This window comes from Engystomops pustulosus, chromosome 5 (genome assembly GCF_040894005.1).
Source record: "Engystomops pustulosus chromosome 5, aEngPut4.maternal, whole genome shotgun sequence".
Taxonomy (NCBI): Eukaryota; Metazoa; Chordata; class Amphibia; order Anura; family Leptodactylidae; genus Engystomops; species Engystomops pustulosus.
Window position 1 is genome coordinate 48,467,037 of NC_092415.1, and position 12,107 is coordinate 48,479,143.

Genomic DNA, 12,107 nt, shown 5'->3' on the forward strand with positions numbered 1-12,107 from the left:
TGTAGTGGTAATACCTATCAATTAGGAACAGAGAACCAGTGCAATGATATTTCTGCATATGCAGGACACCATTACTATCATTGCACTTACATCAGGTGGGTTGCACATAAGTTTACAAACGGATTTTTCAACATTGCATCCATAGAAAGGATAGTTAGGTCTGGTGGGAGGGATGTGCTTGGTGAAAAAAAAATCATGGGTTCTGTTTGTTTTTCCTATCCCATACTTCTTTTGAGGATTTCACATCTCCAGAGATTCTGCTAAAACTAGATTATAAGACCCAAACAGTATTGTTGCACAGTAGAGTTGTGGGATGTATGATCATCATAGGAATGATATGGATTCACATTACTGCTGACTGAAAGGGGCCTTAGATTGACATATATACATTCACATTCAGAATGTTTCACAGAAGCATAACGATTTTCAAGTTGAAGTCGTTGGTATACTGCAGTATATTGATAACCACACTTGTGGGTAAAATTGTACAAAGAGGGCCACATTTATCAGGGCTTGTATGCCTGAAATCCGGTGTACAAGCCCTAAAATAGGGCAGCTGCACGGCTAATTGTGCCCTTTCCCCCCCACAAGGGGTTACTGTCCTGCGCTTGTGCACAAGCTGTAGGCTGCTCCCATTTTATGCACTCAGTTTATCGGGCGTGCTCCACAATTAACACCGAAACGCCCCTTTAAGTGCAAAGTTTTATGTTGCGGCGGACACAGAGGTGCCACACAAAACTGCCGCAATACCTCCTAAATACATGTGAAAGCTGTTTGTAAATGTATTTACATGCAAACCACGTCTGAAAACTGGCGCAGCCAGTTTTTTAAATATAGGCAATTGTTCTACAAATCATAAAGCTGATGATACCAGAAACCATAAAAGAAAACACAAACTAACATAGGAAAAAGTATGTGTACCTGTTGCAGGAGAACACTGCTGTTTCTTCAGTAGATTCCTTGATGATCTCCACTTTGTCGAGGAACCAACCATTGCCTGTTATTCAGAAAAATGTGGAGTAATAGATGTGGTGAAAACTAGGAACACACACTAACTTTAGGTGCTCAGTTTTCAAAGGTGTTGGACAAAATGCAACCACAACACAATTCTGGCACACCACAGAATAAATACATGTGCAAGCTCCAAAGACACTTTTTTAATGCACATTTAGACAAAAAACTGGTGCAGACACAATGGGGGTCATTTACTAAGGGCCCAATTCGCGTTTTCCTGACGTGTTACCCGAATATTTCCGATTTGCGGCGATTTCCCCTGAATTGCCCCGGGATTTTGGCGCACGTGATTGGATTGTGGCGCACCGGCGCTGGCATGCACGCGACGGAAATCGGGGGGGCGTGGCCGAACGAAAACCCGACGGATTGGGAAAAACCGCCGCATTTAAAAAAAAAATCTGTCGCGGAGCTTGCACTTACCTTCACTCAGCCCGGCTCGGTGAACTCCAGCGCATTCCGATGCTTTTCAGCGCAGCAGCGCCACCTGGTGGACGGCGAAGGAACTGCCTTAATAAATCCCGGCCGGACCCAAATCCAGCGCAGAGAACGCGCCGCTGGATCGCGAATGTGCGTACTCCGACGAGGATTCGGGTCTTCCAGCAATTCACTAATGTCGTGCGCCCGATGTCCACCAGGTGTCGCTGCTGCGCCGAGGTCCTGCGGAGTTCACCAACCTATTCCTGGTCCATGTAAGTGTGTGTAAAGCAACACTTTTTTTAAAAAATAGCGCGATTTTTCCGAATCCGTCGGGTTTTCCGACTGCCACGTCCCCCATTTTTGTTGCGTGAAACCCGGCGCCGATGCGACACAATCCGATCGCGTGGGCCAAAATCCTGGGGCAATTAGGCGCAAAACTGTGAAATTCAGAAAACCCGGCAGAAAAACACGAATCGGACCCTTAGTAAATGTGCCCCAATATATTTGGGCCTACATGTAGGGAGAGGACCAGGCACCAAAAGGAAAAATACATTTGCACAATACAGGAACCCAAAAAACCTTAAATCTCAGGTATTGAGATACTGCCCCTTTGAGAATTAGGTACTAGTGGCGCAGCAATACTTTGGCAGGGCCCTTTGAAATTAAATTTGCACCCTGTTTGGCAGGGAACCCCCCACTTTCCCTCGGCACTAGTCTTGATAGATGCCCTCCATTGCAGGATGTTAAGCTGTGATGTGTATAATCCATCTCTATTACTATGTACATGTTCAGATTACTGAAATGGTGAATAAATATTTGAAAAGGAAAATGATTATATTGAGAGAATTAGAACTTCCACCATAGAACAACATTATTCTTGTAAACCACCACACATGTACACCGGTATTCTTCTCATAGTTTTGGCCTTGGAGATTCCCGTTCAATGTCACTGACTTCTAAACAGATTAACAGGTACTAATTATTTCCTGCAAAGCTTTGTTTGATTTCAGTTCATTTTCTGTCCCAGTAAATAGCATTGCTCGCGTGGCTGCTCTGAACTGGCTGTGCCTGAGGGATCTCTACCTTAAAGCTTATTAGGGAAATGATTTCCCTTCTAAGTTGACCCGTTTGTCCGGGGCGCGCCGGAGTCTTTGTATGTGCACTTCACCTTTTGTGTCACTGAGCATAAATAATGTAAGAAGGTACAATGAATTCTCTCCTTTTTTGTCAGACGTTGGGTTCACGTCAGGTTACTTTTCAAGGAAAACTTTCCTCTAGATTTTACATTTCTACCAATTTCTTTTTACTTATTTATATTGTAGAAAGTTTTAAAAGCACATCAAGCGCCTGGGCCCAGTGCAAATCTAAAGCCAGTCCCTCCCCTGCATGCAGATTTATAATAATCATGTCTGTATATATGGAAACCACCATGACCTTCCTATTACCCGGGAACTTTTTCTCTCTCTCATTCTGCCCTTTGCTTGCAATGGGTTGTGGGTGGCTTTGATGGAAAGTTTGAAATGGGACAGGACTTCATGGAAAAGGGTGTGAGATCGTTGTGACGGTGCGGCCTAAATTGAGACACAAATTATGCAAATGTACCAAAGTTCTGACACATGTTTCTGATTTGAATCAAGCCAACAAATAGGAGGTGTAAATTTTACTAGACAGTCTAAGGCTACATTCACACAAACGTATGGGGGACGTATATACAGCCGACGTATACACAGGTAAATACAGGTACTGTATATACAGGTAAAGATCCACTTTCTTTAGTTCTGTAGCCTGATGCAATCTTAAAGATTAAATTTATTACACCAAAACCATGGTTCCAGGTACTATAGAGCTGAAGGTAGAGGTGTTCGAAGGGACACTCTTTCTGCACTTACCTTCACTCATTCCAGGCAAAATCTGACTTATCACATTATCACATGACTTTGGAGACAATGATTTATAGGTAAACAGATAGTAATTTAAAAAGAACACTTTATTCCCTATCCGATGGAGCTAGTAGATTAATGAGGTAAAATCTGGTGACAGATTCGCATTAGACAATGAGGCTCATTTACTAACCCGGCTGCTGGAGTTCATCGAAAGTGCATTGTTCGGCAATAATGTACTGTGCTGCGATTCAATAAGATTGTGCCCGATATCTTGCATGTGTCGCTTCCCCGCTCAAGTCCGACATAGTTCAATGAAAGTGCATTGTCTTGCAACACAATTTGAAAGTTAAATCCCACGCTCAGTCCGAATCAAACGGATCATCTGACGGCCCGGCCCCCGATTTGTGTTGCATGGAAGCCAGCGCAGCTACGCCAAAAACCGTTCACGTGTGCCAAAATCCCAGCGCAGACACCTGTTAAATACCTGTAAAAGCCGTGCAATCCCCGAAAAAGGCAAACAGCCAGATGAAAATGTGATCCATGACCCATAGTAAATGAGCCCCAATATGATAAATATGGTGCAATTGCATTGGTAACATTTGAGGTAAATATGCACCATTGTTTTGGACAAAAAGTTGCTAATTCTTTACTGAATGAACACACAAATATTGTGCTCAAAATATTTAGCAGTTTGTATTCTTACATTTTACACTGCATTCACACGAACGTATGCATAAGTTCACCGCGATGGAAAGGAGGAGGAGGGGCGCATGCCGCCGTAACACGGGGAAAGATAGGACATGTACCGCTCCATGCACCTATTGCCGGCCTATGGGGGACGTATACACGGTGGTGTGAATGCAGCATTACTCTCATACACCCTGCACCTGAATAGGATATTCAACTACAGATTTTTACAGCTGTGCCTTATAAATGCATTGCAATACAATAGAATCTTACCTAGTCCTTTACCATCGTGGCCTATTTGAATATGTGAGATTTTTCCTATGTCCTTTGTTGAAATTATAAATGTATCAACCTGATAAAAGAAAATAAACAAAGAAGAGTATGTAATGCTTGAATATACATTCCCAAATGAATGTGAACATAACAATTTACACGGCAATTATTTAACAAAATCTAACATAAAAATCCATCATGATAAACCCAGGGACACTTTGTCATAGATACAGGCACTGTGATAATCTTCTTATATTTGTTATCCCTGGTCTCCTTTCTTCTAAAATCAACATTTAAAATTATGCTAATGAGCCAGAAGGGTTCTGGGGTGTGTTACCGGAGCCCCTCCATGCTGCAGCTCCACGGGCTGTTACACTTTAAAGGAGCGCTTACTTTGTCCCACAGCAGGCAAAGGGAGGGGGGAAGTGCAGAGGGAGCAAGGGGTAGGGTGAAAAGGCATGTGAAACTACAGCATTGAGCAGCCCCCAGAATTTCTTCGGGCTCATTAGCATAATTGCAAAAGTTGCTATAAGAAGGAAGAAGGCCATGGATAACAAATATAAAAAGGTTACCACACCCTCGGTGCCTGCATCTATGAGTAAGTATCCCTGGTTTATCATGCATGACTTTGACGGTAGATTTCCTTTCAGAGATAGTTTACCAGACTATGAAGGTACATGTAGTGTGCTGATCTGGATTCTACATGTACTATGTCTTAAACTGTTCGCTACCTGTACTTCATATACTTTACTGCTGTCTCTCTATAGTGCAAGTACTGTACAGTGATCTACCTATACGACATGCACTGTACTGCTCTCTGCTGCTGCTACATCTAGTAGCAGAGACTAGTACAGTTGTGTTCAGCACCTGTACTACACGGTTTTACCTGCACAATCTGCACAGGTCTTTCTGTATCTGTACTACATGCATTGCACTATTCTCTTCCTTTACATCATCCTCTACATGTACTTTTCTGTCCAGGTATAAACTAAAACATATAACTGGCCAGGATGTGTATGTGTGTGGGAGGAGGTTAGAAAAGAAATAAGGGCTTATACTTACCTTTTCTGGTGCTGCTGTTGTCCTGCACGGTCTCCCATCAGTGCCTTACTTATTTCAACTGTATGAAAGCGTCCGTATGGTAGGCGTACACAGGTAGCATACGACCACATTCATTTTAATAGGCCAAATTAATTTCAATATGTACATGGCCGTATTGTCTAGGTACATGACTGTATTGTCTATATACATATATACATGGCCGTATTGTCTATGTACATGGCCTTATTGTCTATGTACATGGCCGTATTGTACATGGCCGTATTGTCTATGTACATGGTCGTATTGTCTATATACATGGCCGTATTGTCTATGTACATGGCCGTATTGTCTATGTACTTGGCTGTATTTTGTATATACATGGCCATATTGTCTGTAGAAGGTGTAATGCTGAATACCTGTAACATCTGTGCCATGTCATCCTCGGTCTGTGGTGTGTGACTGAGGAGAAGCTGATTTTGTCTCTGCGTTTCATTGAATTTTGTGTGAACATGGGTGTAGCTGGCTGGCTTGCATGAGTTTATTGCACCACACGCTCACTTTTCTGCAGTCTGCTGTGGTCCAGCAATGGTTACTGATGCGACTGACCACAATCATTCCTCGAGCAGAGGCTCTAGTTTACCCATAAATACTGTACTGTATCTTGTTCATATTCAGTTCAGTTCCAGTTATAGTTTATCTTGACCTGCTCCATACCTTGAGACAGAATCTCTGTTTTCTGCATTCCTGGTATTTTGATCTTGGCTCCTGTTCTAGACTACCCTTTTCATTTCTGTCAGTTTGTAATTTACCGCTATCTCTGTTGTGCCCCAGCTTGCTGACTATTGTTGCCTGTTTGTGTTGTTTACACTGTTATATGTTTGAATTTTGGCATAGGGAGGAACCAACTTCTAGTTATGACATACGGTTTTGGGATTGTGAGGCATGTGGTTATGACCTTTTGGGGGGGTGGAGTTTAATGCTCAATGTCCTTCTTGGTTGTAAACCTGGTCCCCTCATTACAGTGTCACTGCTCCCTGATGCAGTGTTTGACAACATATCAACTTCTTTTTCTTTTAATTTTTTTTCACTTGAGTTATTGTCTAAAATTATGTTTTCAAAGTACAATAGTTCTCCTTGAACAAATTACTATTATGAGTAAAGAGAACATTCTGTTCTACTATACGTCATACAGTATGCATGAAAAAGACCATTTATTACTATAACCTTTATATGTTATTCAGTAAACTGTAACATTTTTCAAGACTGATAGGTAGAAAGACTTCCATTGAGTAAAGAGACTGCCAACGTTTTCTACATTAATAGTAGTTCCTCAGTTCCAATATGCCTGTATATCAATGATCTGCTCATGTTATATGCTGATAGCCTTTACTACTTACAATGTAGCTATTAGTGTTACTTTTAATTTATAACTTTAAGTTCCCACATATCGGGATGATTCTCACCCCTCCCCCTACGTTTCACTGGCAGGAAACGGCAAAATGGCTGCTGCTGCTCATTGTATTCTGTAAAACAATCCCAATGCACACAGGTGAATAGGTAGAGGGGGCTGTGACATCACAGGAGCTCTGAATAGACAGCCCACTTTTACAGAAGTCCTGCGACAGGTGGCAGCCTGCATTAGTTATCTCAGTTTAGCTCCCTCTGTTGGTCAATTGTGGGAAAATTACAATATAGAATTAATTAAAGGGGTATTTCCGGGAAACAAGCTCGGCAATCTCTGCCAGCTCCATAGAGATGAATGGACATGTGTGGCTGTCTGCTCCGCTCATCTCGGGGAACCACGAGGGGTCCGACGGAGGTACCTATGATTAGAGATCTTGTGATCTGTGGAGGTCTCATAACTCCCCCACCAATCAGCAAAGTAGGCCCGATCCTGTTTACAGGGCCTAATTTGTGTCCTGGGGAAACTCCTTTAATACAATTTTTTCCTTTAAAGGGGAAAATAAAAATTACATACATAAAATATTCTAGAAATTACATAGTATTTTTTAACATTATATATTTATTTTTCAATTTTAATGACACATTTCCCTTAAGGGTATTGTTATATATGGATTTTGGCTATACATTTGTTGTGGATCTTATGGATGTAGCTGTGGATTGTCCTGGATTTCACTTTATAGTTAAAAACCTACTAAGAACACTCTTATTCATGGCAGCCATATTATCCGCATGTGAATAGGATTTCATATTTTTTAAATAAGAAGTACATGTAGTCAGTACAGTCTAATGATTCCAGTAAAATGCTATGGAAATGAAAAATATTCAATAACCTTGAAACACTCTTGCCACTTTATTTCATGAAAATGTGTCAATGAGAACAGAACAGCAAGTGGCAGACGTCAGTGATTGTCCTCATACAATCACTTTGATTCTGTCTTGAATTTCCTAATGTATGCTAACACAAGTAATTGTTGAGAGGCATTAAGTACTTTTAATGGGCAAATAAAATTAATCATAAATTTTACCAACTGTGAACTATAAACGTAAAATATGCTGAATGGGGAGAAAGTAGCAAAATGCAAATACAAATTATTTCACTGCATGTGTGATTTCAATATTAAACTTCTTGTGTTTGTTATATCCTCTGGAAGTAATAGAATCTAATTAGAGAGTACAGTCTATGGAAATCAATCCCAGCCAAAATTTGTTGTCTGCGTCTTCACAGTCTGTTCAAGTAAAGTCAGGATAACATGACAGTAAAACACAGCCTGGTGTTTGATTCTATTAGACTGGGAAATTGTCTACATTTCTAAAATTGAAAGCGAACCAGGCACCAAGAATTAAATTTTTAGTATGTGACAGGTTCAAATAGCCTACACTGTGCTGGATTTAAAAATGCCTTTGTCAGCATCATAATTAATTTCAGCAGTTTATAATAGTTTATTTCACATTACCTAGATCTATGCCAGCAGCGTGTGGTGAGTCCCGGGGAAAGAGGAAAGAGGGTGTGAGCTGCAGCATGTGCCAGTCTTCTCTCATCCAAACTCATGCAACTCCCTCCCCACTTCCTGTCATGTGCATTTAGCAGGCAGCGTAGGGTGACTGTAGTTGCTCCTCCTCCTCCGGGACTTACCAAATGCTGCTGGCAGGGAGTCAGGTGAAATAAACTATTATAAAGTACTGTAATGATTCAGAATGCCAACAAAGACATTTTTTAAAAAAAAACAAAATCGCACAGGCTATTAGAAACTGACACCAGCTAAAAATTACATTCCTGGTGACAGGTTTATAGTTCCACTTTCTAATATATGTTCTGGTTTGTAATGTTAAAAAAGGTGTTAGCTGAAAATACTTAGATTTTCAAAACTGTGTGTGAAATCCTTTTAGTGATAGAAAGGGCTTTTATTATAAATTATAGTCTCAATTTCTATCCTTATACCACATTTGCTGAACATATAAATATACATTGGAAATATATTTATCTATATTTGAATATTGTTTTATATGTTTTATATTTTTTATTGCAGTTTGGACAGCAAACTCTACCTAGTGTACAGTGTAAGCAAGTTCTAATCAAAGGGCATCAGAAACTAAGAATGGTATGATAGTATGCTCTCACCTGCCCATCTTGAAAGGGGTTGATGTCTTCTAGTGGCCGTTTGAGCTGGACACGCCCAAATGATTCTCCAGTCTCATAAAACAAAGTGATGAAAACATTGGCGTTGGTGCCTGCTCCTCTTCCATCACCTGTGTATACTATAATCTTGTGTTCCACTAAATTTTCTTCCTCAGTTTTTGTCTGATTGGAGGTTAATAATAAGCTATTATCCGTTTCCTCCTCCTGGTCATACACAACTTGAGAAATGACAACTTCTTTTCTTGTCTCAGGTCCTCCACCTTCAATTGAAAAGCTCCTAAGCATTTCCAGAACCAGAATGAAAAGATATAAAATGAAACAAGAATAAAAGTTAACACAAAAAAATTTACTGGAGGTGTAAATAAACACAAGTTTTATAGACCACAAATGCCTCTCAAACCATGTAAGAGAGAAACATACTAATGTAGACATAAAATGATGAAGTGTTGCGTAGACAATCATAACCGTACATGCATCAGACTGCAGGTGCACTAGATGCGGACCTTTTTTTAACCCGAATTAAAATGATTGAATATGCGAAGCATGGGGAAGGAAAAGTGCTCAGTTCTAGAGTAGAGCTTACAGTGGTTTATTGGTAAATTGATAACTCAGGCTAGCATTCATGGGACCTTTAGTATGATTCATTTCTATAAAGAGATAATTATCTTTGCATTCCATCTTCATTTTTATGGTAATAAAGATACAGTGTGTACAGAAAGTATTTTTCACTCTTTGTTTCATTGCAGCCAATTGGTAAGTTCCACATTTTTTTTTCTCATTAAGGTACACTCTGCATACCATCTTGACAGAAAAAAAACGGAAATGTAGATATGTTTGCTCCTTTATTAAACAAGAAAAACTGAAATCTCACATGTTCATTAGTATTTAGACCCTTTGCTGTGACACTCATATTCTACTCCATATATTCTACACTCATATTACACTACATATTACACTACACTACTCATATTCTACACTAATATTGGACTCCAGCTGTTTGATTGAACTTGATTAGGAAAGGCACACACCTGTCTATGTAAGACCTCACAGCTCACAGTGCATGTCAGAGCACATGAGAATTATGAGGTCTAAGGAACTGCCCAAGGAGCTCAGAGACTGAATTGTGGCAAGGCACAGAGTTGGTCAAGATTACAAAAGGATTTCTGCAGCACTCAACATTCCTAAGACCAAAGAGGCTTTCATAATCCTTAAATGGAGCAAGTTTGGGATGACTACAACTCTTAATCGGCCTGGCCGTCCAACCAAGCTAGGCAATTGTGGGAGAAGATCCTTGGTTAGAGAGGTAAAGAAGAACCCCAGGATCACCGTGGTTTAGTCAGCGCTTTATGGCGGAATGTTCCAATGCAAGCCTCTCCTCAGTGCAAGACATATAAAAACCTGCTTACAGTTTTCAAAAAAAAAAAAAAACACATTAGGACATCCAGACTATGAGAAAATGATTCTCTTATCTGATGAAACAAAGATTGCACTGTTTAGTGTGAATCCTAAGCGGTGTGTGGAGAAAATCAAGCACTGCTTATCACCAACCAAATACAACCCCAACAGTTAAACATGGTGGTAGCAGCATCATGCTATGGGGTTGTTTTTCAACACCTACATTACTCTAATGTAGGTGTTGGATAATGAATAATAAGCATACAAAATATTGTGTATAGTTAATGTAGGTTTTCTGTGCTGGAAAAAGGCACAACAGTTATAATGTAACCTGTGTAGGGTTTACATGTAGAGCACCCGAAGGATTCGGACAATGCGCAAGATTTAACATTTAGAATTGTGTCGCAAGACACGCACTTACATGCACCGGGAAGAAGAAGGTGAACTCCGGTGGACCTCAGCAGGGAAGCGACTGATGCAGGAACTCGGGCGAACGATCTACATGAATCGTGCCAAACTTCATCCTCGTCAGACCGTCCGAATCGGGGATTGCGACAGGACCGGGTAAGTAAATTTGCCCCACTATGTACAACACGATAGGTGTATTGAGACACTTAATTTTAAGTCATTTGAGAGATGGGTTGTTTACTTTAGGGATTGTCTGTCTGTTTCTGACTGTTTATCTGGCTCTGACTGTGACTGTCTTTGAAAGGCTCTGTATTTGTCTCTGTCTCTCACTATCTTTATCTCTGACTGTCACTTTGTCTTATTACAGCTGATCTGTTTCCAAGGCAACTGGAACAGTTTTAACATCTCCCCTATCTTGGTATCCTAATCCATATCAGTTCACATATAAGCTGTCTTATGCTTATTGCCCATATTAACCAATCAAAAATTAGAGCTCATATTAATGACCTGTGGCAAAACAGCAACCAATCACAGCTCAGGTTCTATCTGCCACAGCAGCAGCAGACAATGGCTATTGTATATGATGGTTAATAAGTGTATTTTGGAAAGCGCAAGGTGAAAATTTTAACTCAAAACCTGGTCTATGATGTTCCGTTAATCACTGAGAGTGGATGTGCAAAATTTGGTGATGGTAAACGTGATGGTGCAGATTCCCTTAGCGGACACATACGCACACACATTCATCTTTATATATTACATTTCTGACAGGAAAACTGGTTGAAATTGAAGAAAAAGATGAATGCGGCCAAGTACAGAGATATCCCCGACGAAAACATCTTGACTGCTCAAGATGTGCTCTGGACTTCAGTCTGGGCCGAAGGGTCACATTCCAACAAGACAATTACCCTAAACACACAGCTAAAATAAAAAGCTGATGCTTCAGAACATCTCTGTGACCATTCTTGACTGGCCCAGCCAGAGCCCTGACCTAAACCCAATTCAGCGTCTCTGGAGAGACTTGGCTTCCACCAATGTTCACCATCCAACATAAGGGAACTGGAGAGGATCTGCAAGGAAGAATGGCAGAGAATCTCCAAATCCAGGTGTGAAAAACTTGTTGCATCATTCCCCAGAAGACTCATGGCCGTACTAGCTCAAAAGCCGCTTATACTCTAAGGGGCTGAATACTTATGTCCATGTGATATTTCAGTTTTTCTTGTTTAATAAATTAGCAAATATATCTAAACTTTTTTTTCTGTCAAGATGAGGGCAGAGTGTACAGTAAAGAAAATAACTTTTTTGATTTTACCAATTGGCTGCAATGAAACAAAGAGTAAAAATGTAAAGGAGACTGAATACTTTCCATACCCACTGTATGTCTCTGCTTC

General features: G+C 40.5%; 1 protein-coding gene across 4 annotated transcripts in view; it reads right to left on the bottom strand.

The window, feature by feature from the left end:
* The window catches only part of RP1 (RP1 axonemal microtubule associated), a 312,070-nt gene that overhangs the window by 3,533 nt on the left and 296,430 nt on the right, over nt 1–12,107 (bottom strand). For all 4 annotated transcript variants that reach the window (XM_072151901.1, XM_072151900.1, XM_072151899.1 and 1 more), the window contains exons 56-58: nt 8,899–9,193; nt 4,275–4,353; nt 922–997 (exon numbers count right to left, since the gene is read on the bottom strand). In XM_072151901.1, the coding sequence (XP_072008002.1) occupies nt 922–997; nt 4,275–4,353; nt 8,899–9,193 (450 nt within the window). The remainder of the gene's footprint in view (nt 1–921; nt 998–4,274; nt 4,354–8,898; nt 9,194–12,107) is intronic.